The sequence below is a fragment of the Dipodomys merriami genome, unplaced genomic scaffold (genome assembly GCF_024711535.1).
Source record: "Dipodomys merriami isolate MVZ:Mamm:240054 unplaced genomic scaffold, mDipMer1.0.p SCAF_11, whole genome shotgun sequence".
In the NCBI taxonomy this organism is placed as follows: Eukaryota; Metazoa; Chordata; class Mammalia; order Rodentia; family Heteromyidae; genus Dipodomys; species Dipodomys merriami.
In genome coordinates this window covers 15491777-15518976 of record NW_027202382.1, presented here as the reverse complement: position 1 = coordinate 15518976, position 27200 = coordinate 15491777, and the positions used below count along the sequence as shown (strand labels likewise).

The 27200-nt window shown below is 40.7% G+C and overlaps 1 protein-coding gene and 1 non-coding gene across 9 annotated transcripts in view; one reads left to right on the top strand and one right to left on the bottom strand.

The window, feature by feature from the left end:
• The window catches only part of Rnf38 (ring finger protein 38), a 121132-nt gene extending 102530 nt beyond the window's left edge, over nucleotides 1–18602 (top strand). For all 8 annotated transcript variants that reach the window (XM_070009867.1, XM_070009876.1, XM_070009884.1 and 5 more), the window contains 6 exons: nucleotides 4181–4342; nucleotides 4605–4711; nucleotides 6007–6091; nucleotides 8718–8839; nucleotides 12615–12714; nucleotides 15224–18602. In XM_070009867.1, coding sequence (XP_069865968.1) covers nucleotides 4181–4342; nucleotides 4605–4711; nucleotides 6007–6091; nucleotides 8718–8839; nucleotides 12615–12714; nucleotides 15224–15286 — 639 coding nt within the window. In that variant the 3' untranslated portion in view covers nucleotides 15287–18602. The remainder of the gene's footprint in view (nucleotides 1–4180; nucleotides 4343–4604; nucleotides 4712–6006; nucleotides 6092–8717; nucleotides 8840–12614; nucleotides 12715–15223) is intronic.
• On the bottom strand, nucleotides 10438–10544 carry LOC138822387 (U6 spliceosomal RNA). The gene has a single exon (XR_011370421.1). It is a non-coding gene; the product is annotated as a U6 spliceosomal RNA (small nuclear RNA).
• Nucleotides 18603–27200: the final 8598 nt, after the last annotated feature.

Here is a 27200-nt window from a genome sequence, read left to right as displayed (position 1 = left end):
TTATTGCCATTTTACTACTATAGTGTTCCTAGTGTCTTTTTAAAAGAACTGAGAGACATACAAAATATCATTGCCTGGTTGCTTCAATTTTTCTAGTTATTTTAATAACACCTGTCCAGTTTGAATTTGTATTATTCTTTGTTGGCAGGATTTTTTTTTCCCCTAAATTGGAAATGAAAATAGAAAGTTGCCAAAACTTGTTGAATGTTTGTATTCATTTCAGCAAGTAAGGTTAACCCTTTTGAGACAGAGTTTTTTATTGAGGCCTGCTTTCCCACTGTATTCTCATAAAAAGTAAATGAGATAGTCTTATCACATAGTTAATCCTGTGCTAGGGCTGGAATAGAACTGAAAGGCTTACTATTTAGGAAGATTGGTATAAATACTATATAAAAGAAAAGAACACAGGGAAGAGGTCCACTTGTTTTTTAGACAGACCAAATTAAGGGCAAGTAACCTATTCAAGATTGCATCTCTATGAAGGGAACTTGAAAGTCTGTCATAGCAGACCCTAAATTCTACTAAGAATTTATGCACCAGGCTGAGTATCAAAAAAGGTAAGCTTACCTGGCTCTTCTCCTGAAAACACAATTATGACAAGTTTGTCTCTTCTGTCAAGTAGTTAGGACAACTTGTAGAAGAAAACCTTTTCTTGGTTTCAGGTTAGGATTCATGCCAGGATGATCACCTTAACTTCCCGTATCTGTAAATTTAAGGTTTCAAGCAAATTTAGCTATCCCTGGTATCTTTAAGTTACTAAGCGGGCGCCAGTGGCTCACGCCTGTAATCCTAGCCACTCAGAAGGCTTGAGAATCTAGGCTCAAAGCCAGCCCAGGCAGAAAAGTCCCAGTGAGACTTATCTCCAGTAAACTACTCAAAAACCAGAAGTGGAGCTGTGGCTCAAAGTGGTAGAATGTCTTGAGCAAAAGAACTCAGGGTCAACACCCAGGCCCTGAGCTCAAGCCCCACAACCAATTAAAAAAAAAAAAAAAAAAGTTTGGAGTTGTTATAAAAGATGCAGACACCGGGCTGGGAAGGTGGCTCGGTGGTAGAGCGCTTGCCTTGCATGCCTAAGGCCCTGGGTTCGATTCCTCAGCACCACATAAACAAAAAGAAAAAAACCGGAAGTGGCGCTGTGGCTCAAGTGGTAGAGCGCTAGCCTTGAGCTGAAGAGCTGAGGGACAGCGCCCAGGCCCAGAGTTCAGGCCCCACGACCAGACACCCACCCCCACCCCCACCCCACCCCCCCAAAAAAAAGATACAGACACATCCAGTCTCATACCTGCAATGCTAGCTATTCAGGAGGCTGAAATCTGAGGATTACAGTTAAAAGCCAGCCCAGGCAAGAAAGTCCATAGAGTCTTATCTCCAGTAAACCATTCAGAAAACCAGAAGTGGCACTGTGGCTCAAGTGGTAGGGTGCTAGCCTTGAGCTGAAGAGCTGAGGGACAATGCCCAGAGTTCAAGACCCACAACCTACAGTTAATTAATTAATTAATTAAAATTAATTAAAATATCCAGATACTTAGCCAAATTAGGACTTAGGGTTCTTAGTATTGTTAAAGTATCAACAGTTAAGATAACTCATGCATGTTATAAGCTTTCAAATTCAAATGTTAGAGCTGAACCCAGTCCCTCACAGAGATAAGGCAGAGATAAGGGAGGACTGAATTTGAGGCCAACCCAGTCAAAAAGTAATAAATACTTCATTTCAACCAGTGCTTGAATGTTGTAATATGTGCCTGTCATGGCAGTTATGCAGTAAATGTAAATTGGGAAATTGTGGTCTAGACTAGCCTGGGCAAAAACAAACTATAAAAAAGGGCTAGAGCCGGGCGCTGGTGGCTCACGCCTGTAATCCTGGCTACTCAGGAGGCTGAGATCTGAGGATCGCGGTTCAAAGCCAACCCGGGCAGGAAAGACCGCGAGACTCCTATCTCCAATAAACCACCAGAAAACCGGAAGTGGCGCTGTAGCTCAAGTGGTAGAGCGCTCGCCTTGAGCTGAAGAGCTGAGGGACAGCGCCCAGGCCCAGAGTTCAAGCCCCACGACCGACCAAAAAAAAAAGGGCTAGAGGTTTCACTCAAGTAGTAGACTGCCTTGCTAGCAAGAATGAATTCTGAATCAGACACCCCCTTCCCAGTCCCACCAGAAAAAGAATGTAAATAATAAAGAATTAGTAATCACCATATTTGAATAATGCATTGCTATTTTATAACTAAGTTAGATTAACTGTAAAATTACATGAATTGAAAGCATCAACACAATTTAGCGCACATGTGTATAAAATTATTCCTGCCATCTAAAAAAAAGGCATTATTTCTGCCATCTAAAGAAACAGTCTAGAGCTGGGAATGTGGCTTAGTGGTAGAGTGCTTGCCTAACATGCATGGAGCCCTCAGTTCGATTCCTCAGCACCACATAAACAAAAAAAGCCAGAAGTGGTGCTGTGACTCAAGTGGTAAAGTGCTAGCCTTGAGCAAAAGGAGCTCAAGGACAGAGCCCAGGCCCTGAGTTCAAGCCCCAGGCCTGGCCAAAAAAAAGGAAGGAAGGAAGGAAGGAAGAGTCTAGATGGTCATTGAACTGATGAATGGATGCACAGTCTATATAATGGGATACTATTCAACCATGAAAAGGAATGAAGTATTGAATGAAGTCAGTCCACAAAGTAGATGAGCTTTGGAAACACATTAAGCAAAAAAAGCTAAGAACAGGGGACACATATTCCACTTATATGAAATGACCACAATAGGCAAATTCTTAGAAAAAGAATATATTACTTAGGGATACACAGGAGAAATAAATAGTGACTGCTAATAATCATTGCTTTTTGTTTTGTTTTTGTTTTAGGATGATGAAAATATTTTTGGAATTAAAATTAATTCTAAATTCATTGAGTTTAAGAGAATCTCACATTTGAGGCCAGCATGGACTACATACATAGCAAGACCTTGTCTCAAAAGAAAACAGTACATGCTTTGACATAGCACTGTACATATATATATATGTACAGTAATTGTGAATACTCAGTTTATATATATATATGTATATATATATATATGTATATATTACTCAGTTTATATATATATAATTACTTTTTTTTTTTTTTTTTTTGAGTCAAGGTTTCACTATCCAGCCCAGATTGGCCTAGAACCCAAAATCCTCCTGCTGGGCTGGGAAGGTGGCTCAGTGGTAGAATGCTTGCCTTGGATGTATGAGGCCCTGGGTTCCATTCCTCAGTAGCACATAAACAGAAAAAGCCAGAAGTAGTGCTGTGGCTCTACCGAGTGCTAGCCTTGAGCTGAAGAGCTGAGGGACAGTCCCAGGCCCAGAGTTCAAGCCCCTTGACGACCAAAAAAAAAATCCTCCTGCCATTGCCTCGCAAAAGCTAGGTTGAAAAACATATACCACTCTGCCCAACTATAATAACCCTGTTTTTCCTAGTGGTACTAAGCTTTGAAGTCAGGGTTTGCACTTACAAGGCCTACATTCTACCTTCCATTCAAATAACACTTCCAGTTCCATAATAGTGAGTGTGCATGTGCATGTGTATGTGTGCGTGCGTGCATGTGCGCGTCTGTGTGTCTGTGTGTGTCTGTTGATTCTGGGAGGCCTCAGTGCTGTGCCTGAATGATTTGAAGATCGCAGGTCTGAGCCATCAGCACTTGGCTTTAATGATACATTTTTTAATTCAGTTATGAGCATGACAGTTTATAAGTGGAATATTAAGATTTAGGTTAAGTAGTTTGTCACTAAGTCAGTTGATGACAGTGCCAAGATACTGTCTAATGTCAGATCTTGTAATCTTACCCTTATCTCACTTAACTTTGCTTCTGATTTATTAAATACTTACTAGTTCATCTGTGAAAGGATAAATGTCTTGGAAATTCTTTGAGTAGATCAGATTGAAAAGGAAATTTTGTTTTTCAAATAATTGACTTAGAGAAAGTTCAAATATTATATGAAATGTATAATATAATGGATAACAGAAATGCTTAATAACAGGTTTCAAAGATGTGCCAAAAAGTAGAAAATTTTTACTATAGTATCTGCCACTTGTGAAATTTAGATTGTTGAGAATGAGATGCATGGCCTTACAGACTTTTATTCTTAATTTTTATTATTACTAAAGGGTAATCTAAGCACTGGAACTATATTAATTTTTCTTTCTTCTCCACAGCCTCTGCAGAGGATAGAAAATGAAGTGGAACTCTTAGGAGAGCATCTTCAAGTAGGAAGTTTTACTTACCCCCCTTCAGCCCATCCCCCAACATTACCTCCATCAACTCCTTTGCAGTTCTTGACACATGATCCTTTGCATCAGGAGGTGTCCTTTGGAGTAGTAAGTTTTCATTGTTACATTAATACTTGCTTTGAGAATTTATTCTGAGTTGTTTCAGTATTAACTCTGAACATGTTTACTATATATGCATTCATTTGGAAGGTGGTATTTATAATATGTCTAGATGGGATTAAAACTGGTTGTTGCATTTATATTAGCATTAAAGAAATTATAAATACCATTTAAACTAAATAATTTCCTAAGACTGTGGTTTCAACAGATTTAGAATGGCCTTAAATTCTGTTACCCTTTCCTTCTACAGCCTTATCCTCCATTTATGCCTCGGAGGCTCACAGGACGTAGTAGATACCGATCCCAGCAGCCAATACCACCTCCCCCTTATCATCCCAGCTTACTACCATATGTGTTGTAAGTTCTTCTACTGAATTATGAATTTTTTAATCTTGAGATTCTTTATGTATGCCTTCTATGTGGTCTACTTAGGATGTGTTAGATAATATTTTTACTTCATGTTATAGGGTAAGTTAGAGTAGGGCAAAAAAAGGAACAGACATGGGAGAAATGAAGAATTCTGTTATCCTTTTGACAAAATCAAGAGACCAAAAAGGATGTTTTACCATTTTTATAGTTTGCATTGTTTTTTCTACCATTTTATTATCCAGATTTTGATGTTTCCTTCTGAAGAATAAAAGAGACAAGAAGTTATTTCTGAGTCTTAGAACTACTCTGTTTGGATTATCTATAGTGAACATCTCTAGGTTAGACCATAATAGTTATTTAGGTTAGACATGATAGGAAGTCTAGATGTAGGTAATTTCAGGTGGTTCAAGTAGAGAAATGGTTCTTCCTCAAAATCTTTACGCTTTTTCTCCATAAAGAGGAGAAAAGGATCTAGTTGTCATGCCTACCTGATTTTCTTCAGGCAATTTCCTAGAAGTATATACTACACTTGTCTGTATTTCTAGTTCACTACCTGGAACTCAATCACATACCAGGTATTAATTACCTTCCAGGAAATGTAAGAAATTCAGTTTTTATCTGTAGGAGGCCATGTGCCTATATTACGTGGTTTTGATCATTTTAACTCCTGTTTCCCTCTTCCCACTCTGCCATTTTCTTAATCTGTTTCAAAATTAGATAGTATTACCTCCCAAATTTGTTTTTTTTTAATGTTTCTATTGAAGGTCTCTTGCATTTCCATTTAAAATTTAAAATTAGTATGTCAGTTTCTACCAAAAAAAAAAATTAACAAGCTTCTGGGTTTTGATAGGGATTGTATCAAATCCACAGTTGGATTTAGGAAGAAAGTTGGGGGTTTTGTGATTTTTTTTGTTTGTTTTTGTGCCTCTCCTGGGCTTGAACTCAGAGCCTGGCCACTGTCCTTGTGGGTTTTTGGGGGTTTTTGTTTTGTTTTGTTTTTTTGTCAAAGGTCCAAGGCTAGTACTCTACCTCTTCCAGCTTTTTTTGTTTTTCCTACAAATAACTTTGGAAATAAGAGTCTGTGGACTTACTTTCCTGCCTAGGTTGGGTTTGAACTAGAATTCTCAGATCTCAGCCTCCTGAGTAGCCAGATTATAGAGACATGAGCCAATGGTTCCTGGCCCATTTTTCATTCTTAGACCAGTGGTTTTGTCCTTTTTAGCCTGTTCATTGAATTCATGTACTAACATATTATAACAATAGCATGGTGGTTTTCACTGTAGATCAATGCTTCCAGTGCCACCTGCAGTGGGCCCAACTTTCAGCTTTGAATTGGATGTGGAAGATGGAGAAGTAGAAAATTATGAGGTGAGTAGTAAAGTGAATTAATTTGGGGAGTATTGTGTACATAAAAGTATTGTTCTACTCGTCTCCTTCATCTGATTAAATGTTTACTAAGTAAACATTTTGTGCATTTCAAAATTTATGTCATAAAATTGTCATCATCTTTAAAGATACTTGAACCAGATACTTGAACCTACTTATCTGTGATAAGTAGGAAGACTGATGTTCTTAGAGTTATACCTTCAGTGAGACAATGCAAATGAGAAAATGGTGAATTTTCATTAGATGTTATAGTGTGAAGGAATAATTGGGTTTTTAGATGATAAGAATGGTATTTCTAAAACAAAAATGAAGTGTGGATGTAGAGAAAACATTTATAAAACCATATATTAGAAAAAGAATTAATACGCAAAATATGTAAGGAATTACACAATTCAATAGTAAAATTAGGATAATAGATTAAAAATAGACAAAAATACCTGAACAGAAATTACCCAAAAGAAGACATAAAATTGGCTAGTGGTTATATGGGAAGATAAGATACTCAGCATTATTGATCACCAAAGAAACATAAATCATAATTAAGGTGGTTGGAGGAATGTCAACAATTCAACATGAACTCAGAAGGTAAAACTGATGATAGTTAAGAAAGCTGATTCTGCCGGGCGCTGGTGGCTCACGCCTGTAATCCTAGCTACTCAGGAGGCTGAGATCTGAGGATCGCGGTTCAAAGCCAGCCCGGGCAGGAGAGACCGTGAGACTCCTATCTCCAATAAACCACCAGAAAACCGGAAGTGGCGCTGTAGCTCAAGTGGTAGAGCACTCGCCTTGAGCTGAAGAGCTGAGGGACAGCGCCCAGGCCCAGAGTTCAAGCCCCACGACCGACAAAAAAAAAAAAAAAAAGAAAAAAAAGGAAAGCTGATTCTGGGGCTGGGAAGGTGGCTCAGTGGTAGAGTACTTGCCTTACATACATGAGGCCCTGGGTTCGATTCCTCAGCACCACATAAGCAAAAACAAAAAAGCCGGAAGTAGTGCTGTGGCTCAAGTGGTAGAGCGCTAGCCTTGAGCTGAAGAGCTAAGGGACAGCGCCCAAGCCCAGAGTTCAGGCCCCACGACCGTACCCCCCCCCCAAAAAAAAAAGAAAGCTGATTCTGTTCTGGATTACATTGAGTATAGACTGAAATATGAAATCAAGACTTTATCATCCTTGCTGGGTGCTTATATCTGTGATCCTAGCTACTTAGGAGGCTGAGATCTGAGAACTTCAGTTGCTTGACTGGTTTGGATTACAGCAGAACTACATCTCAAATTTACTCTTTCTTTCTTTCCTTTCCTTTCCTTTCCTTTCTTTTTTTTTTCTTTTTTTTTGGTGGTGGTGGTAGTGGTCATGGTCATAGAGGTCATGGAGCTTGAACTCAGGGCCTGGTGCTGTCCCTGAGTTCTTTTTGCTCAAGGCTAGTGTTCTACCACTTTGACCCACAGAGCCACTTCCTCAATTTACTCTCAAACTTAGTGTATGACTACTAATAAGGAGTCTCGTATAGAAAGCCAGAGACCAGTGGGACTCATGCCTATAATCCTAAAATGCTCAGGAAACTGAGATCTAAAGATGGTGGTTTGAAGTCTGCCTGGGCAAGAAAGTCCATGAGACTCTTACCTCCAGTAAATCTCCCCAAAATTGGGAGTTTTGAGCAGTGGCTCAAAGTGCTAGCCTTGAGCAGAAACACTCATAGACTGTACCCAGGCCCTGGGTTCAAGCCTCGGGACTAGCATAAAAAAAGGGTTGTCATGCCTGTAATCCTAGCTACTCAAGAGGCTGAGTTATGGGGATCATGATTTAAAGCCAGTCTCACATCTCCAGTAAGCACTCGGAAAACCAGAAGTAGTGCTATGGCTCAAGTGGTAGAGTGCTCCCCTTGAGCTGAAGAGCTGAGGGATAGTGCCCAGGCCCAGAGAAACTGAGTATCTTGACCTCAACCATACTGAGGTGAAGTTGCAGGAAAAGAAAGTTGGTGCTAACTGTAGCTAATGAAAGATGACAGGTAGCCCAAGGGAGAATGTATCAGGACCTTGTAGCATCATAGTGCTGCTGCCATTAATGCAAGAAGAAAAAAAATCCAGTGTAATGTCTTTTTATGAAAGCCATCTTTGACCACATCAGAGACATCTGATTTGGGACCCCAGAAAGAGAGTTTGTTCTCCTGAGGATCACTACTGCTGATGAGTTGGTATAATATGTTGGTATAATGTTAGCCTAGCAGTGATCCACTCTGTTCAGCCCCAGTTGTTATCCAGAACAAGACCTGGAAATTTGTTGAAAGTCATCCTAGTAAGTGATTTCTCACATAGAAGATGGATCTTACTTCAAAGGAATTGGCAGAAGAAAAACTGCTTTTGAATCTCTTTCCTCTACAGGGGTAGACAATCATTTTGTCATTTCTAAGTGCCTCAGAGCTGAAAGTCTGTTAATGCTGTTAGTGCTATAGCCTACATTTTTTTAAAAATATATTTTAATTATCATAGGGCTGAATTTAGAGTACTTACCTTATATGCCCAAAGGTCTGGATTATATCCCTAGCACTAAAAAACAAAAACAAAAAAATAGAAAATATAAGGAAAGATGAAAAAATGTCTACTTTTCTCTCTGTAGGCCCTATTAAACCTGGCAGAGAGACTAGGAGAAGCTAAACCTCGAGGACTGACAAAAGCAGATATTGAACAACTTCCTTCGTATCGGTTCAATCCTAACAACCACCAGTCAGAACAGACTTTGTAAGTATATATTTTTCTGACATTGTTAAATTTCCTTTTCTGTCTTTATGAAATAAAAGCTTGAGAGTCAGAGATAACTTGATAAAGGTAAGTTATCTGTATTTTATACTCTTGAGTATATGCTAACCAATAAGGTAGCCACTGGTCAGGTAGAACTGTTTAAATTTCTGACTGCTGTTGGGAGGTATAAATATATAGAACATGAGATGTAACTTACATACCATAAATTTTACCTCTTTAAAGTACAGTTTGGTGGTGTTTAGTATATCAAACAGTCAAACAAATTTAGACCTTCATCACCTCAACAAAAAGCCTTTACCCTGCCAGCAGCTACTTCTGTTTTTCCCAACTTTCTTCATCATCTGCTTTATCTACCTTATTTCTCCATAGATTTTACCTAAACCAGATAATAGAATTTAGTCTTTTGTGTCTGCCTTCTTTCACTTAGCATAACCTTTTCGAAGTTCATCTATGTTGCATCTTTTATCAGTAAGTCATTTTTAATGCCAAATAATAGTCCATTGTATGTGTATATCATATTGTTTATTCTTTTATCAGTTGATGATGATTGGCTGTTATAAATAATGCTACTTTGAATATAATTACATAGTTTTTCTTTTTTTTTTTTTTTTTTGGTCCAGTTGTGGGGCCTGAACTCTGGGCCTGGGTGCTGTCCCTCAGCTCTTCAGCTCAAGGCTAGCGCTCTACCACTTGAGCCACAGCACCACTTCCAGCTTTTTTCTTTTTGCTTATGTGGTGCTGAGGAATCAAACCCAGGGCCTCGGGCATGCAAGGCAAGAGCTCTACCACTGAGCCACCTTCCCAGCCCGTAATTATATAGTTTTTCTGTGGATATATACCTAAAAGTATATTCTTGGAAGTCAGTTGGTGAGTCATATCACAGCCTGAATTTACCCAAAAGAGAGCTGCCAGTTTTTTTTATTTTTTTATTTTTTTATTTTTTTTTTAATATTATTTTATTTTATTTGAGAACATACTGTACAGAGGGGCTACAATTACATGGGCAGGATAATGCATACATTTCTTACCAAGCATTGCAGCCTCCTCCTTTGTTTACCCTTCACCTCCCTTCCCAGCCTCCCCCCTCCCCCCACCCAATTATACCCCCCTCCCCCCCCCCCCCACCGACATTGTAAAGCTGGTTTTGACATGACATTTTGTACTTCTCATTGTTGCAACAGGTCCACCTGAATCCTTAAACGACTTGTTTGCCCCCATCTCCTCCACATGTTATACTGACATCAAATATAGTGAAAGCGGGGGTTACACTGTGGGGGAGGGACATACAAAGCAACAAAGAAATAATCTTATAAATGCGTTAGAAACATATGCATGAAAGAAACGAAAACATTAAAATACATATTTAAGGGTTCATTTTCCTAACATCACATTATCTGACCTTTTCTGCTTGACTCATACCTATACTAGATATTGCAAATAAGGGAAACCATGGGACCTATGCTTCTTTGGGCCTGGCTTACTTCACTTAATATAATTTTTTCCAAGCCTTTCCATTTCCTAACAAATGGGGAAATGTCATTCTTTCTGATGGAGGCATAGAATTCCATTGTGTATATATAAATATGGAACGCTTCACAGATTTGCGTGTCATCCTTGCGCAGGGGCCATGCTAATCTTCTCTGTATCGTTCCAATTTTAGTATATGTGTTGCCGAAGCGAACACTGCCAGTTTTTTTTAAAGTGACAGCATTTTATATTCTCTCCAGCGATGTACAGATGTTTTAGTTTTTCTACATTTCCTCTAGCACTTGTCACTGTCTCTCTTTTTTAGCCATCCTAATAGATTTGAAGTGGTATCTCACTGAGGTTTTGATTTTGTTTCTTCTGATGGATGACTACTAAAGTTAAGAATCTTTTTCGGGGCTGGAATGGTGGCTCAGTGCCAGAGCGTTTGCCTTGCATGCCTGAGACCCTGGGTTCGATTCCTCAGCACCACATAAGAAAAAAGAAAAAAAGCCGGAAGTGGCACTGTGGCTCAAGTGGTAGAGTGCTATCCTTGAGCTGAAGAGCTGAGGGACAGCGCCAGAGTTCAGGCCCCACGACCGGACCCAAAAAAAAAAAAAAAAAAAAAGATCTTTTCATGTGTGCGCATCTCTTCTTTGGGAAACTGTCTATTCAAATCCTTTGTCCATTTTTTAAATTTAAGTATCTTTTTGTTGTCAAGATACAGATGCCGGGGCTGGGAAGGTAGCTCAGCGGTAGAGTGCATGCCTTGCAAGCGTGAGGCCCTGGGTTCGATTCCTCAGCACCACATAAACAGAAAAAGCCAGAAGTGGCGCTGTGGCTCAAGTGGTAGAGCGCTAGCCTTGAGCTGAAGAGCTGAGGGACAGCGCCCAGGCCCAGAGTTCAGGCCCCATGACCAGCAAAAAAAAAAAAAAAAAAAGATACAGAGGCCCATCACTTATCAGGTAAAGTCTTTTTTTTTTTTTTTTTTTGGTCCGGTTGTGGGGCCTGAACTCTGGGCCTGGGCGCTGTCCCTCAGCTCTTCAGCTCAAGGCTAGCGCTCTACCACTTGAGCCACAGCGCCACTTCCGGCTTTTTTCTTTTTGCTTATATGATGCTGAGGAATCGAACCCAGGGCCTCAGGCTTGCAAGGCAAGCGCTCTACCACTGAGCCACCTTCCCAGCCCCTTTTTTTTTTTTTTTTTTTTTTTTGAGAACAAATGTTGCAGCCATTTAATGCTTCCCCCCATGGGGCAAATTGTCTTTATCATGGTCTATAAGGTTTATGAGTTCTATGAGCTTTGACAAAACAGTTATTTCTTTTTTTTTTCTCTTTTTTGGGGGTCACCTTTTTTATTTTTTATTTTTTGGTGGCCCTTGAACTCAGGGCCTGGGAGCTGTCCCTGAGCTCTTTTGCTCAAAGCTAGCACTATACCAGTTTGAGCCACAGTGCCATATCCAGTTTTCTAGATGTTAAGTGGAAATAAGGGTCTCAAACGCTTTTCTGGACAGGCTGGCTTTGAACTGTGAGCCTCAGACCTCAGCCTCTTGAGTAGCTAGGATTATAGGTGGTGAGCCACCAGTGCCCAGCTTGATATTTTTTTTAAAAGTCTTGCATTCTGTGATTGCGTGAATGAGTTTTGGTGACTGAGAATCAAACCTAAGACCTTATACATTCTAGGTAACTGTTCTACCACTGAGCTACATTCACAGCCCTTTATTTCCTGTTACTTTTTTTTGTTGTGTTCATTTTATCTTAAAGCTGAAATGATTTTTTTTTTTTTGGGGGGTCCGGTCGTGGGGCCTGAACTCTGGGCCTGGGCACTGTCCCTCAGCTCTTCAGCTCAAGGTTAGCGCTCTACCACTTGAGCCACAGCGCCACTTCCGGCTTTTTTCTTTTTGCTTATGTGTTGCTGAGGAATCAAACCCAGGGCCTCATGCATGCAAGGCAAGCCCTCTACCACTGAGCCACCTTCCCAGTCCCCTGAAATGATTTTTTTTAAAAAAAAAAAAAGCTAAACTTTATCTAAAAGAGCTAGACTATTATACTTTTAGTAGGTAGTATCTTCAATTTTAATATGTTATTCATCAGAAATTTTCTGATAATCCATAAATCAAGCAAAACACTTAAATGCCTAAATTATTACTTTTCACGGTATTGGTAAGTTTTTCTAAAAATTTAAGAGATGGTTTGATGATTGAAAATAAACAGTTTTGCAGGCTTCAGTAGTCATAACAAAATAGAAAGCTATTTAGTTTTACGGTTAAGTGATCTTTTTGCTTTTTGCAGGTGTGTAGTATGCATGTGTGATTTTGAGTCAAGGCAGCTACTTAGAGTCTTACCCTGTAACCACGAGTTCCATGCCAAGTGTGTTGACAAATGGCTTAAGGTAAAGTGATGGCATCTACAACAGTGAATTTTCTATTTTACTGACCATAGTTTCATAACTGTGTGATTTTGTGGAGGTTGGACAAAGGAGATGAAATTGAAACACAGCTTTCAGAATGATCTATTCAGATAAAAAAAAGTCTAGTGAACAGTGGTACGGCATCTGTTTAGCATGTACAGGCCTTGGGTTTAATTCCCAGTGTCACAGGAAAAAATAAAATAACTGTAGTCATTAACATGAAAGTGAGTATGTAAAACCTGAAAATGAGTTTCTCATCCTTGATAATCATGTGATCTAATTTTCATGTGGTATATTCTTGCTCAAGGACAAGACCGAACTGGTTAGATCACAGTTACTTCTGAGTTTAGAAGGGAACGTCATTAGGGCTCTTTTGCCATAGATTTTTCTTGAAGAATAAACTGTAGTTGTATTTCATTCTGACCTATTCTCTTACATGGAAAAATAAAGCCTAAAAGCCCCAGATAGATAATAGTAGATATGCCAGAGTATTATTGCAGAAGCTTCTTTCCCTCCCATTTTCTTCAGGCTTTATACTTTGTTTTTTATGCTAGTTATTAACCTAAGTATTCTTTTTTTTCTGTTTTTCTGTTTGTTTTTGTACCATCCTGGTGCTTGAACTCAGGGCCTACATACTGTCCTTGAGCTTTTTTGCTCAAGGCTAGCACTCTACCACTTGAGCCACAGCTCTACTTCCAATTTTTTGATAATTAATTGTAGATAAAGATTTCAAGGACTCCCCTGCCTGGACAGGCCTCAAGCCATAATCCTCAGATCTCAGCCTTCTGAGTAGTTGTTTATAGGCCACCAGCACCCGGCAAGGCAGGTACTCTTTTAACACATGAGCTACAGTGCCAGCCCTTTTATTGTTATTATCTTTTTTTTAAATATATTCTTGCTAAACTTTGGCCTGTGCTGGAATCTCCTGCCTCTACCTTCTGGGTAGCTGGGATTACAAGTGTGCCCCACTGCACTGAGTTGTAGTCTTTGTACTTTCATAGTCTTATCTAATTAAGAATAAAACATGAGTAAGAATGTAATGCAATGAAAGGTTTCAGTCAACTTTAGTTTCTTTTAGCAAAATGTTCTGATTTATAGAAAACAGTGTTTCAAGTGAGTTCTATATGGCTAATAACTGGAATGTTAAGGAGAATAGAAAGGGAAGGGGGTGTAGGAAAATATAACCAACCTATTTTAAAGTTACTCTGAATCATGAAGGAATTTGCACTTGATCTTGCAAGCAAAGGAGGATCCCATGACTGATGTGTTTGGAAAGGGTAATGGAATAAATATGGAATGAGCTGGTCAATGTGGAGTGACAGTGGCAGGAGGACTACTCTCTGAAAGCCATAGAAATGAGACTGGTGAATAGTGGACTATTGGAAGTAAGAGCAAGCAATGCTTACGTTTCTGGCTTTAGCAGTATGGCAGATGGTGGTGCCATTTGCTATGAAGAAATTGAAGTAGGAGGAAAGTCAATCCATGAATATAGACAGTCACCTGTTTTACCATCAGAGCTTGTTCCTAAGTACCAGTAAACAGTATGTGATCAGGCACTACTGGTGCCTGATTACACCTGTAATCCTAGCTGCTCAGGAGGCTGAGATCTGAAGATTGAGATTCAAAGCCAGCCTGGGCAGAAAAGTCCCTGTGAGATTCTTATCTCCAACTAACCCCCAGAAAACCAGATATGGCTCAAAGTGATAGAGTTCTATCCTCAAGCCAGAAAGGCTCAGGAACAGCACCCAGGCCCTGAGTTAAAGTCCTAGGATGGACCAAAATAAATAAATAAATAAATCAGAAGATAAGGTTAGCCAGGTGTGCCAATCGCCAGGCCTATAATCCTAGCCACTCAGAAGACTGAAATCTGAGAAACTCAGTTTGGAGCCAGCTCAGGAATACAGACCTGACAGGTTAACCAGCAAAAGGTTGGAACTGGATGTGTGTCTCAAGTGATAGAGCAAAAAAGCCAAATAAGAGCTAGAGCCCCTAAGTCCGAGCCCCTAAGTTCAAGCACCATCTCGCACACACATACACAACACACACACAAACACCTTGATGGTCTAGGAGCATGGCTCAACTATTACAGTGCAAGCATGAGTTCTTGAGTTTAAATGCCAGAACAACAACAGCAACAAAAAACCATGGGTAGCCAGGTGGAGATAGGTGAACCAATGTCCCCGACCAGTCAAAACAAAAATAAACTGAAGAAAAAGGGCTACAGGTATAACTCAAGTTACAGAGCACCTGTCTAGCAAGCGCAGATCACTGAGTCAAAACTCCAGTAACAATAAAAAGTGGGGAAAAGGGTAACCTTATATTACTGAGATTTGTGTTTTGTTTTGGGGTGTTTTTTAAAAAACAGTATTGTTTGGTAGCTTTTTAAAGAAACAATGTTAAAAGAATATTGGAAATTAAAGAAGTTCCATTATTAATGTATTTTTATTGTATAAAATCACAGTTCAGATAAGCTTCCTCTTTTGTTTTTTAGGCAAATCGTACTTGCCCAATTTGCCGAGCTGATGCTTCAGAAGTGCATCGGGATTCAGAATGACCAACCTAAGAGCACAAATTTAGTTTGGGTGTTCCTCATCACATGTATATACGGACTATCCATTGAACTTAATCTGTGTGGCTTCCAGCCCTCCCTTTACCAAAAGGGTCAATGGACCTTTCTTTGCACTGTGTGACTTAATCAACTATAAAAGCTTACAATTAGTCTTCACAATTATGGGATTGTTATACTAACAGTGTGATTGGAACTCCAAAGACTTTTTCTTTAGCTTAATTTTGTGTGTGCACTAACATTCCCTGGTTTTTGTGTGATCATTCCGAGTGTTGCTGCAAGATTACAGTGGACGTGATCTTTTAGCATGTGCTTTTATAAAAAGTGGTAGCTCCAGATGATATAGCAATCTACCTTATATAGAGCCTTCAGAAACTGTGAGTGGAAATGAATGCAATGTATGACTGTTGGTGATAAGTGCATCTGTGTGAGAGAGAGTGTGCAACTACTTGCGTGAGGGCATGGTAGCTAACGTGTGTATGAGATCCTATATACCAGCATGTACCAAGAATGTGTGTGTAGTTTTAATTATGCTGCAATGTATAATCTGGTGTGTTATTTAAACAGCACTAGTACTGTACACTGGTTTTTCCTTGTGTTTGCTGTTGCACACTGATTGCTAAGGGTGCATCAATTATAAGCATTGAATACTCCATCCCCTTCCCTCCCAGTGAATGGAATGAGAAAAGCCTTCTTCCTTTGCTTCAGGCAGCTGTCACCTTCTCTTCATTAGTGGTCCTAACTGGGATTACTTAAGAAAAAAGTGTAACAGATTCTCACTCCATGACCTGATTTTTTTTTATTCTGTTGTGAAAAAAAAATTTAATCTCTTAACTTGCTGTTTCCAAAAAGAAGGTGCAATATCATACATCATCAGTTAGCAATATTAGCATTTCAATCAATGATTTGAATGTTGATACTTTCTTGTTCTTTACATTTCCAGTAAGCTTCTTACAGAAAGTACCTGTGATTTTTTTAATGTTTAGATTTGTAGTCTCTTCTGAAAATATTTGAGTAATATATTTCTAAGAATACCACTGGTCCCGTGAAGTCTCACCTCCTTGACTTCCACCAGAACAAAATCTCTTAACTCACTCAGCTTGATTTCTGATATATGTTTTTTGTTCAAGCTCCGATAGGCAACTAAACTATTTTAAGAAACTATATTTCTGTTCATATTGTTCACTTGCCATGCTCCAGTTCTGAGAGTTGTCTAGTTGCTCTTCCCTCCGTAAATGTGCTTCTCATTTCCAATCTTATTTCAGGATAGATCAAGTGCTGTGACAGCTCGAGTTTGTAGGCCTGATTTGCTTTGATCTTAGCTGCTTTTCCTTTTAATTCTTGTTTGAATGAGAAAAGTTTAATGTAATAGGTCTCCAGAATACTTGCAGTATAAATGATTTGATTTTTTATAAAAAAAAAAATAATGCTGTCAAACAGGAATTGACCTTCATTTAGTTGACCTGAAATAATACAGAACCGTCTCTTTTTAATAGGTTCATTGAACATAATTCAGATTATTTCAAGTCACTTTCCCAGCAACATTTAGATTTCTTTCTCATTCAGTGTATTTAGCATTGTCTGTCTTGCCCTGCAGTTGTCATTGCTTTATTTGCAGTAGCACATGCTACATTACTCCAGTCGGGACTGTGATAACTTGCTGCCAGCCTCACTCAATGTTCATTTGGCTCTGAGTCAGTTTTGTACTCAGACAGTGTTAACTACTTGTTACTGCCATGCTGCTTGCCCTCCCTTGAAGTCTCGATAAGCTCATCACAGCCTAGAGTTCAGTAAAGTCAATACACACAGAAGCACAATTTTTTCCTCTTCCAGACACTGTTGCCTCTATCTAGTCAAATAGAATTTTGCCTACTTCGTTCACCCCTAGATTTGTCAGTGCATCAGAAACACACTTTAATGGTGGTAATGTGCACATGTTACTTTTAAATCATTAGGATAATCCCCCTCCTGTTCCTGATGAATAAAAGGCATATAATAGCTACAATACAAATCACATACAGTTTAATCTTTATTTTTTTAATTAAAAAATCATGTTTAAAATGGCAAGGGCCCATCTTATACATAGAGTCTTTTATATAGCTGCAGAAAATTTGTATCTGTACAGATCTAACATGACACTATTACACTCGGTATTCCATTTTATTGAAGCATGCAAGTAAAGCACTTTTTCTAATTTATATAGAAATAACTAATTAACAAGGCACATTGTACTAATGACTAGGAAAAGTAGCTTTTTCTTTCCTTCTGACTAGGAATTCTTGTCATAATGTTCCCTTTCCAGTAAATTTTTGAGAGGTAGTTGGCAATTTAGGAGGCAGCAGGGTCTGTTTGGTAAATTCTTGAGTTTAATTGTTGTGCTGTTGTGACTGATCTCTCTTTGGTAATGTCTTGTCTTTGCATGGGGCTCTTAGAGATGTCCAGAGTTGCTTACTAAGTGGTTCATATTAGGAGCACACATGCATGTGTCCTCCTCAGACTGGCCACAGTGAGCATCTTTGTGGCTAGCAAATGAGAAGGAATAGTTGATTCATGCGCGGCTGTTGTCACCTTGAGTGATGCACCATATAGCAGGCAGATGTCATTTTGTTGCCTATTAAAACAATATTGGCTTTACCAACTTAAATCAGCTGTGGGTGTTTTTAGGTTTGAGGGGGTGGTTTTTGTTTTTTGGCAATGAATTTTCACATTAAAAAACAAAAACAAAAACTGCCATTCCCCAAAAAACAATTCAAGGCCTCTAAGTATCAAAAATCTCATATTAAGATTTTCTGTCCTGAATTTATTTTTGAGCAAAATCTGGAAAATGCGAAAGCAGATTTTATACACTCTGAAATGTGATTTGTAAGATTCTTAAATTTGGGCCTCCTGTAATGATTTTGAATGAGATATACCAATTCGTGAAAATATTTTTCACAGCTATCTAGAGGCCTTCATTAGAAAGCGATTTTCCCCTGTTGGTACATTTGGTTACCTCATTTTGCTATTCATTTCAGATTATGAAAGCTCACAGCAGGGGTGTTTATTGAAATCATTTGCTGAGTCACTTCCTCAAATCATATTCCATTGTATCACTTAACATATCATTTTAAATGTACGTATTATAAATATCTGTAACCAAATCATTTGAAGGCTTGATAAATTTTTAACAAAGTTTGTACATTTTTTATGAAAGTTACTAGTAATGCTTTACTAAGTAGTGCAATGAATTTTTATTTTTAATCCCTGTGCCCAATTTTGGAGTTGAGAGGGTTGTTGGTAATAAATGTATGATGTACACTTAAAACATCTGCTGCGTTTCATGTGCCTACACCAGAGAAGGGGGTGGGCTGGTGGGACTCCAGTGGAAAGGTAGAACTAGGTTGAGCTACAAGCTGCCAGATATTATTTTAAAACTGTGTCAGATTTCATGTTTCAGCATTGGCATGAACAACTTGAAATCACAAAAGTAACTAGCCTATGGTACATATTTAAATCTTTTTAAATGCCATTAAGATAGCTTAAAAAATGCAGCCACACATGTAGTATATGCATATCAAACAGTAAAAGAATTAGGAAACTACATGTTCTTATGAATGCTAATAAGATGCAGGGAGCAAGATGTCATTAGCAACTGGGAAAATTGTTCCATGTACACTTTATATCTAACTTACTCTAACATAATAAGTGAAGAGGAGCCTCTGCTTATTTTCTATACATGTTTATGTAATAGCTTCTCTTTGGTTAAAAGGAAAAAAGAGAATAAAAATGGTTTGCTTGCCAGACGCCTATGGCTCATACCTGTAATCCCAGCTACTCAGGAGGCTGAGATCTGAAGATCATGTTTCAAAGCCAGCCCAGGCAAGAAGAGTCCATTAGACTCATATCTCCAGTTAACCACAAATATCAAAGTGGAGCTGTCACTCAAGTGTTAGAAAGCTCAGAGACAACGTCCAAGCCCTGAGTTCAAGCCCCACTACTGGCAAAAAAATAAAAAACATAGGCACACTACATTCCTGGGAATGTAGAGTTTAAACATAATGCTTTTTTTTTTTTTTTTTAATTTTATTTTTTATTTTTGGTCCAGTCGTGGGCCTGAACTCTGGGTCTGGGCGCTGTCCCTCAGCTCTTCAGCTCAAGGCTAGCACTCTACCACTTGAGCCACAGCGCCACTTCCGGCTTTTTTCTATTTGCTTATGTGGTGCTGAGGAATCGAACCCAGGGCCTCATGCATGCAAGGCAAGTGCTCTACCACTGAGCCACCTTCCCAGCTCCTAAACATAATGCTTGCGTGACATTTAGTGCCCTGGGAGTACTGTCTTAAAAAGTTGACATTTTTAGTGTTACTCAACATATAATTTCAATATGTAATCAGCATAAAATATTACTGAGGTATTTTGTTTTTTTTTCATACCACTCCCATGTGTATATGCTACACTTAAAGCACACACAGTTTGGACCAGCCATGCCATTCATGGTAGCACACACATGTAATTGCAAGACTTAGGAGGGTCATGAGTTTCAAAGCAGCCTGAGCTACACATTACTACCCAGTCTCAAGCCCTTTCCCACCCATTTGAAGGAAAAAACAAATTGGAGTAATCACTTTGCCTGGGTGGGGGTGAGGAGGGTGGTCCTCTGGGGTTTGAAGTAAATGCTGTCCTCGTGCTTTTTTTTGTCAGTCGTGGGGCTTGAACTCTGGGCCTGGGTGCTGTCCCTCAGCTCTTCAGCTCAAGGCTAGCGCTCTACCACTTGAGCCACAGTGCCACTTCCGGCTTTTTTTCTTTTTCCTTATGTGGTGCTGAGGAATCGAACCTAGGGCCTCAGGCATGCAAGGCAAGCGCTCTACCACTGAGCCACCTTCCCAGCCCTGTCCCTATGCTTTTGTGCCCCAGGCTAGCATTCTACCACTTCAGCCACAGCTTTTTTTTTTTTTTGGCCGGTTGTGGGGCTTGAACTCTAGGCTTGGGCACTGTCCCTCAGCTCTTCAGCTCAAGGCTAGCTAGCGCCCTACCACTTGAGCCACAGTGCCACTTCCAGTTTTCTGAGTGGTTTATTGGAGATAAGAGTCTCACAGACTTTTCCTGCCCTTGCTGGCTTTGAACCGTGATTCTCAGATCTCAGCCCTTTGAGTAGCTAGGATTACAGGCGTGAGCCGTGAGCACCTGGCTTTTTTTTTTCCCCTAAAAATCTCACATTTTCCTGTCTGGACTGGCTTCAAATTGCAATCCTCAGATCTCAGCTTCATGATGCTAGTATTATAGACATTAGCCGAGCCTAATCTCTAGCATTCTTTTCTTCCAACTTGGGCCCAGAAGAATGGCTTCTAAAAAAAGGGGGGGGGGGGCAAGCAGAAGAGCCATTCTGTTAATCAAGAACACACCAGCGTTCACAAGTGCATCCAGAGAGGCTTCAAGAAGTATGCCCCTAAGGCACTCAGACCTAGATATTTGCCTTGAAGAAAATGGGAACTCCAGACATATGCACTGATACCAACCTAAAAGCAAAAAGGAATGCCCCATATTGTATCTGTGCAATGTCTCCAGAAAACATAATGAGGATGAAGACTGACCAAACAGGTTCTATGTTTTAGTAACTTATGTTCCTGCTACTACTGCCAAAAAATCTGGAGTGGATGAGAACTAATCATTGAGTATTGAAATTATAAAAATGCCAGAAATAAAAACTAATGGTAGGATAGGTGTGGCATGGTACAACAAATTCCAGCACTAAGAAACTAAGAAGGCTGAAGCAGGCAAGAGGCCAGATTGAACAATACAGACCATGTTTTAATTTAAAAAAAAAAATCCTGCCAAGTGCTGGTGGCTCACACCTCTAAGCTATTCAGGAAGCTGAGATCTGAGGGTTGTAGTTTAAGACAGCCTGGGCAGAAAAGTCCATGAGGCTCATCTCCAATTAACCACCAGAAAACCAGAAGTGGCGCTGTGGCTCAGGTGGTATGAGTGCTTGCCTTAAGCTGAAGAGCTCAGGGACAGTGTCCAGGCCCAGAGTTCAAGCCCCACGAGTAACAACAACAACAAAAATCCCATAGACTCTACTCCTAAGTTACTCTAAAATTTTGGCAAAGTATAAAATTAACCCTCAAAAATCAATGGCTTTTCTGTATGCCAATAGTGAAAAGAGCAAGGCTGAAATCAGGAATTCAACTTTTTGTAATTGTCGCCCCAAAAAGAAAATACCTAGGAAATGACCAACGAAGTGAAGAACCTTTATCATGGAAAAAAACCCTGAAAAAGGAAATTAAAGCAGAACTAAGGGTTTATACTTATCTGAACTAGGGAAGGGAAGGGGAACAACAAAATGGTGAAACAAAGGACAAAGTGGGAACCTATACAACAGTGATACAAAGCAATATGTTGGAAGTGATCTGTACAATTTGAGGGGATGGGTGAGGGAAAGAGGGAGAAAAATGAGGGAGGGTGTAACAAGTTAGACAAGAAATATAATCACCAACTTATATAACTAACCCCTCTGTACATCACCTCAACAATAAAATTTAAAAATAAAAGCTGGGCACTAGTGGCTCATGCCAGTAATCCTAATTACTCAGGAGACTGAGATTTGAGGATGGAGGTTCAAAGCCATTATGGGCAGGAAAAGTCAAAGAGATATCTCTAGTTAACCACTAAAATACCAGAAGTGGCACTGGGGCTCCAAGTGGTAGAGTGCTAGCCTTGAGCTTTTAAAAAGAGCTCAGGGACAATGCCAGGCCCTGAGTTCAAGCCCCACAACCACCAAAACACACACACACACACACATCACAAAAAAAACCAACAAACTAATGGTAGGCCCTATTCGGTGACCTACTTAACAGAAACACCATTATGCAATGCAAAAGGGCAAATTTTCATTATCTTAAATGAACCAGGTACATTGCTATCCCTCGTGTTGCATACATTAAACAAGTTGGAATTGGAAGTATTGTTCAATTGGTAGAGCCTCAACCATGAGTGGAAAAGCCAAGTGAGAATAAGAAGCTATGAGTTCAAGTCAAATAACACTGTAAACCAACCCCGAAATCAAACATTTCACCCATTTCAAAGTATATTTTAAACTTGCTTTTTTTTAGGGGCTGGGAAGGTGGCTCAGTGGTAGAGTGCTTACCTCACATGCATGAGGCCCTGGGTTTGATTCTTCAACACCACATAAGCAGAAAAAGCCATAAGTGTGGTGCTGTGTCTCAAGTGGTAGAGCACTAGCCTTGAGCTGAAGAGCTGAGGGACAGTTGCCAGGCCCAGAGTTCAGGCCCCAAGACCGACCAAAAAACAAAACAAAAACTTGCTTTTTTAGATTAAGAATATGCGCCAGACATAGTAGTGCAAACCTGTAATCACAGCACTTAGGTGGAGGCAGGAGGATCTTGAGTTTGAGACCAGCCTAGTGAGACCCTTTTCCAACCCTCCCCCCCAAAGTAATATTTCTGTAATATTGCCTTGTGCAAATGATAAATATTAGTGAAATCTACACCAGAGGGTGCTATTTACAAAACCAAGTGTACAGGTCAGGATTACTATGATTATAAATCTAAACTGGGCTAGGCTGAGTGATACACGCCTGTAATCAGCACTCAGAAGGCTAATCAAGAATATCAAGAGTTGAAGAACAGCCTAGACTACATAAAGCCTGTCCCAAAATAACAACAAAAGACTAAAATTCAAGAGGCCAAGATCTGAGAATCATGATTTGAAGCCAGCCCAGGCAGAGAAATATAGGAAATTCTATCTCCAGCAAAAAGCCAGAATGGAAGTATGTCTCAAGTAGTAGAGTGCCAGCCTTGAGCAAAAAGCTGAGAGACTTCCTGGAGCACTGTTGTGGGTTTGTTTGGTTGGTTTGTTTGGGGTTTGGGTTTTTGCTGGTATGAAACTTTGAACTCAGAACCTCATGCTCGCTTAGTTTTCTTGTTGGGCTGGCACTCTACTGGCACCCTGGCTTCTTGCTGGTGATTTTGGAGATGGAATCTCTTGAACTTTTCTGGTTGGCCTCCAAATCTCAGCCTCCTGAGTAGCTAGGATTATAGGCATGAGCCACCAGCACCTGGCACTGCTCATTTCTTAATTCTTTTTACAGCACTATCCCTTCAGCTTTCATAATGCTCTTTTCACTCTATCCTCTTTGTATCTCTCAGCATTTCCTCTCTTTTCCATCTATGTTTCTCTTTCCTTGGCTCAATTCTAAGACTAGAGCAACCTAGGATACATCCCTGGCCTTCTGTCTTCCCACACTCTCCTTGGATTGTCTCCCACTGATTTGACTCATCAGTCCTCATGTCTCATCCTTCAGTCCAGCTGTCCCCCAGAGTTCTGCCACAGCTTCTTTCTCTTCCTGAATGTCCAGTAAGCCCACTGATTCATTTTGTCCAACTGTAAAGTCATCCCCTTCCTCCTCCTGTATTCTCTGGTTCCATAACTGCTTAACCATATACTCAGCACCTCAGCCAGAACCAGGGAAATCATCTTGGCTTACTCATCCCTCATCCCCCTGCTGCTCATCTACATGGAGTGAATGGTTGGTTTCTCCTTGTTTCTACCATCTTAGCTCACATCTGTCACCTGCATTTTCATGACCTCACTTCTGGTTCCCCCAAATTGGAAGTCATCCAAATACAAAACTCACTGTGGCTCCCTGTACCATCCACTCCCACCCATAGCCTTGAACCCTTTATATTAGCTGCTCCCCTCCCACACAAAGCCTCCTTAACCTGCTCCTAACTGTGCCTCTGGCTTCAATGCTCCCATTCCCCTCTACATGGAGGGCCTCCTCCGCCCTTCCTCTTGACTCTTGTGACAAGATGATCACCTCTTCCAGGAAGTCTTTCCTGAACCTGCGTGGCCACCGGTAAGCTGCTCTAATGCCACTCCCCCAGCTGAAGGACTCTTGCTAAACTGTCCCTTCCGTTCCCCAGGCTATGAACGCAATCATGCTGTGTTTGTGTTTCTCGAGTCTTCACTTCCAGGGCCCAGCACAGGGCCTGCCCCCAGAATAGATGTTTCTAGAATGAAGAGCTGGATAGTAAACTCTTGTATCAGAGGAAGAACAGGTTTTGAAGCATAAGAATGTGTGTGGATAAGGCGGCCTTCCTGGGGTTCTAGAGGTGTGCACATGTAAGTATCTCTTGGGTGAAAGGCACCAGTGGCTCACACCTGTAATCTCAGCTACTCAGGAGGCTGAGATCTGAGGATCACGGTTTAAAGCCAGCCCAGGCAGGAAAGTCTGTGAGACTCTTATCTCCAATAAACTACTCAGAAAAAGCTGGAAGTGGTGCTCTAGCTCAAGTGGTAGAGCACTAACCTTGAGCACAGAGAGGCTCAAGGTCAGTGCCCAGGCCCCTGAGTTCAAGCCCCAGGAACGGGGTTGGTTGGGGGGGGGGGGCTGGAGAGAGACCAAGAGACCTGCCCCGCTGTGTGTTAGGGGCATTCCACTATGGCAACTGCAAGGCTGGCTCATGACAAGTCTTGGTACGACGGCACCCCACCACCTTCCTTTGGGAAGATGATCCCTCCTTCAGGCTACCCCCCAGAAAAAAGCTCCAGAAAAGCCCTCAGGGGGAGGCACATGGCCTTCTGGGCACAGGATGGCCGGCTTGGAGCCCGGGGCCAGCCCCACCTTCCACAGGAACTGGAGCATGCTGTTCTGGGTAAGGCTTCACGTGGCTCACACTGAAATGACTCCTGGAAGCAGAGTAAACAGACACTGCTGAGATATGCCAGGGACAGGCTGTGGCTGCTACTGCCCTCCTAGTTCTGGGTGGCCCACCATTCCTGGATTTGGGGATCACAAGCTTCTCCCATTGTGATAAGTGTGGCAGAGAACCTGCTTAGAGACTGGTTAGAAGGTCTAGCAAGGCCACAGTAGCAACTGTTTACAAGATCAGTAACTATATTACAGCCTTCCTGAGGCCTGGCTTCTAAAAGTTTGAGGGGCTCTGGAGCTTGTGGACACCTATGCTCATACCCAGGCTGGAAGCAAGGGTAGAATTATTAACTGTTCATTGAGATGGATGGGATCCCTTCAGTCTCCATTTCAGCTGAGACCTCTTAGTCTGAGGATGTGTGATACATCTTAGCTCCCCTGTATCCTGAGGGAGGGTCTAGACCACACTTTCAGGACATTGTTAGGTACAATATTCTGAAACTAGGGCAGCTGGCATCCATGCTCAGTCCCAGCCTACTGATAAAGAGGACACAGGCTGGAACAGTTGCTGGAGTGCTGAAGTGGGTGTGGTATACTAAGTACTGCTGCCCAATTCTTAGTACTTTAGGGGCTAAGGAGGGGGAGAAGAACATTTTACATTAAAAAAAAACTTTGATGTTGTCCAAAATATACATGTTTAGATAATATTTTTTAAAAAGATACAGAGAGGAGTAAAGAAAGGGGAAAAGGGAGGAATGGGGGAATGAAGGAAAGGAGGGGGGAAGGGAGGAAGGATGGGAGGAAGGAATAGATTGAGAGAAAGGAAAAGAAAGAATAGAAGCCAGGTGCTAATGATTCATTCTTGTAAGCCTGCTGGGCAATAGACTGAGATCTGAGAATCTCAGTTCAAAGCCAACCCAAACACACAAATCTGAGAGACTGTCATCTCAAATTAACCAGCAAAAAGTTGGAAGTGATGTGGTAGAGTGCTGCTAGCATTGAATATAAAAGCCAGGCAAGAATGTAAGGCCCTGAGTTCAAGCCCAATTACTGGCACCAAAAAAAAAAGAAAAGAAAAGAAAAAAGAATATACAATGAGCATACAGTAAGTGGTTTGCAGCTAAGGCTGGGAAAATATTTCCAGCAATGTCAGATTATTGTTATTTTAAGTTTTTGCCATGGGCACATTTTATTGTTAGAAGGAGAAAACAAATCTAGATACAGAACTTTATAACTAAATTAATAAAATAAAGTGCTAATTTTTCATCCCTCTCCTGACCGCACTCATGATCTCCACCCACTCCTGCCTGTCCCCTTTCCTTCTTGTCCTCTCACCGTTGCTCTGCTTCTTTCAGGAAACTGAGGCACACTGGAAAAAGAGAGTTGCGCAAGATCAAGCAGGGCCTCAGAGGCAGGGCCAGAGCTGGAGCCTAGATTTCCTAATGGTTAGCACAAAATATCCTAAATGATGGAAAATGACTTAAACTGAAAACACTTAACTTCCCACCACCCTACCCCAACAGCCATATCTTAGAACTGTCCTTGCTGCCCACCTCGCTGAATCATTTCCCTTCCCCTTACCCCAGCAGACTTGAAAGAGGGCCTGAGACCAAGGCCACACCTGATGCTGATGCCCCTGATGAACGCAGAGGCTGTTGAGACTTTGAGACTCTCAGTCAGAATAACATTGCTCACCCACCCTGCCTCCATCTCACCCGCTTCCACCTGCCCTGCCCCCACCCCCCGACTTCACTCTTTCTGCCTAATATTTAAAAAGAGTCCTAGTGGTAAAGAGGCATGGGGGGCATTTTCCCTTCAGCTGGGCTGAAAGAGACTTGGCTGCCCTTCCCAGGCTTCACTCCTGAATAAAGCCTATTGGTTTGTTGCATTTGCTTCCTGGCCTTGCTTTATTCTGATACCCTCACAACTCAGTTTCCTTACACTGAACACCACCACACACTTTCATGGCTTTAGCTCTTACTCTCACCAAGTTGATTAGAAAGAGGTTGAAGGGTGGGCCATATTCAAGACAGAAAACCATAAAGGTCTTTAAACTCCCAAAGTCAAATGAGAAGGTTGAGCATGGGTGGCAGAAATCCGTTTCTTAATTTCTCAAAGTCTTGTTTTCCTCATGTGGATTTTAGTTTTTATTTCCTAGCATTAGTGTGGGGATTGAATAAAATGATAAAAAGCAGCAGGTGCATCCTAAATGGTAACTGGTCAGTTCTCTTCCCATCAGCCAGCCACTCTGTGT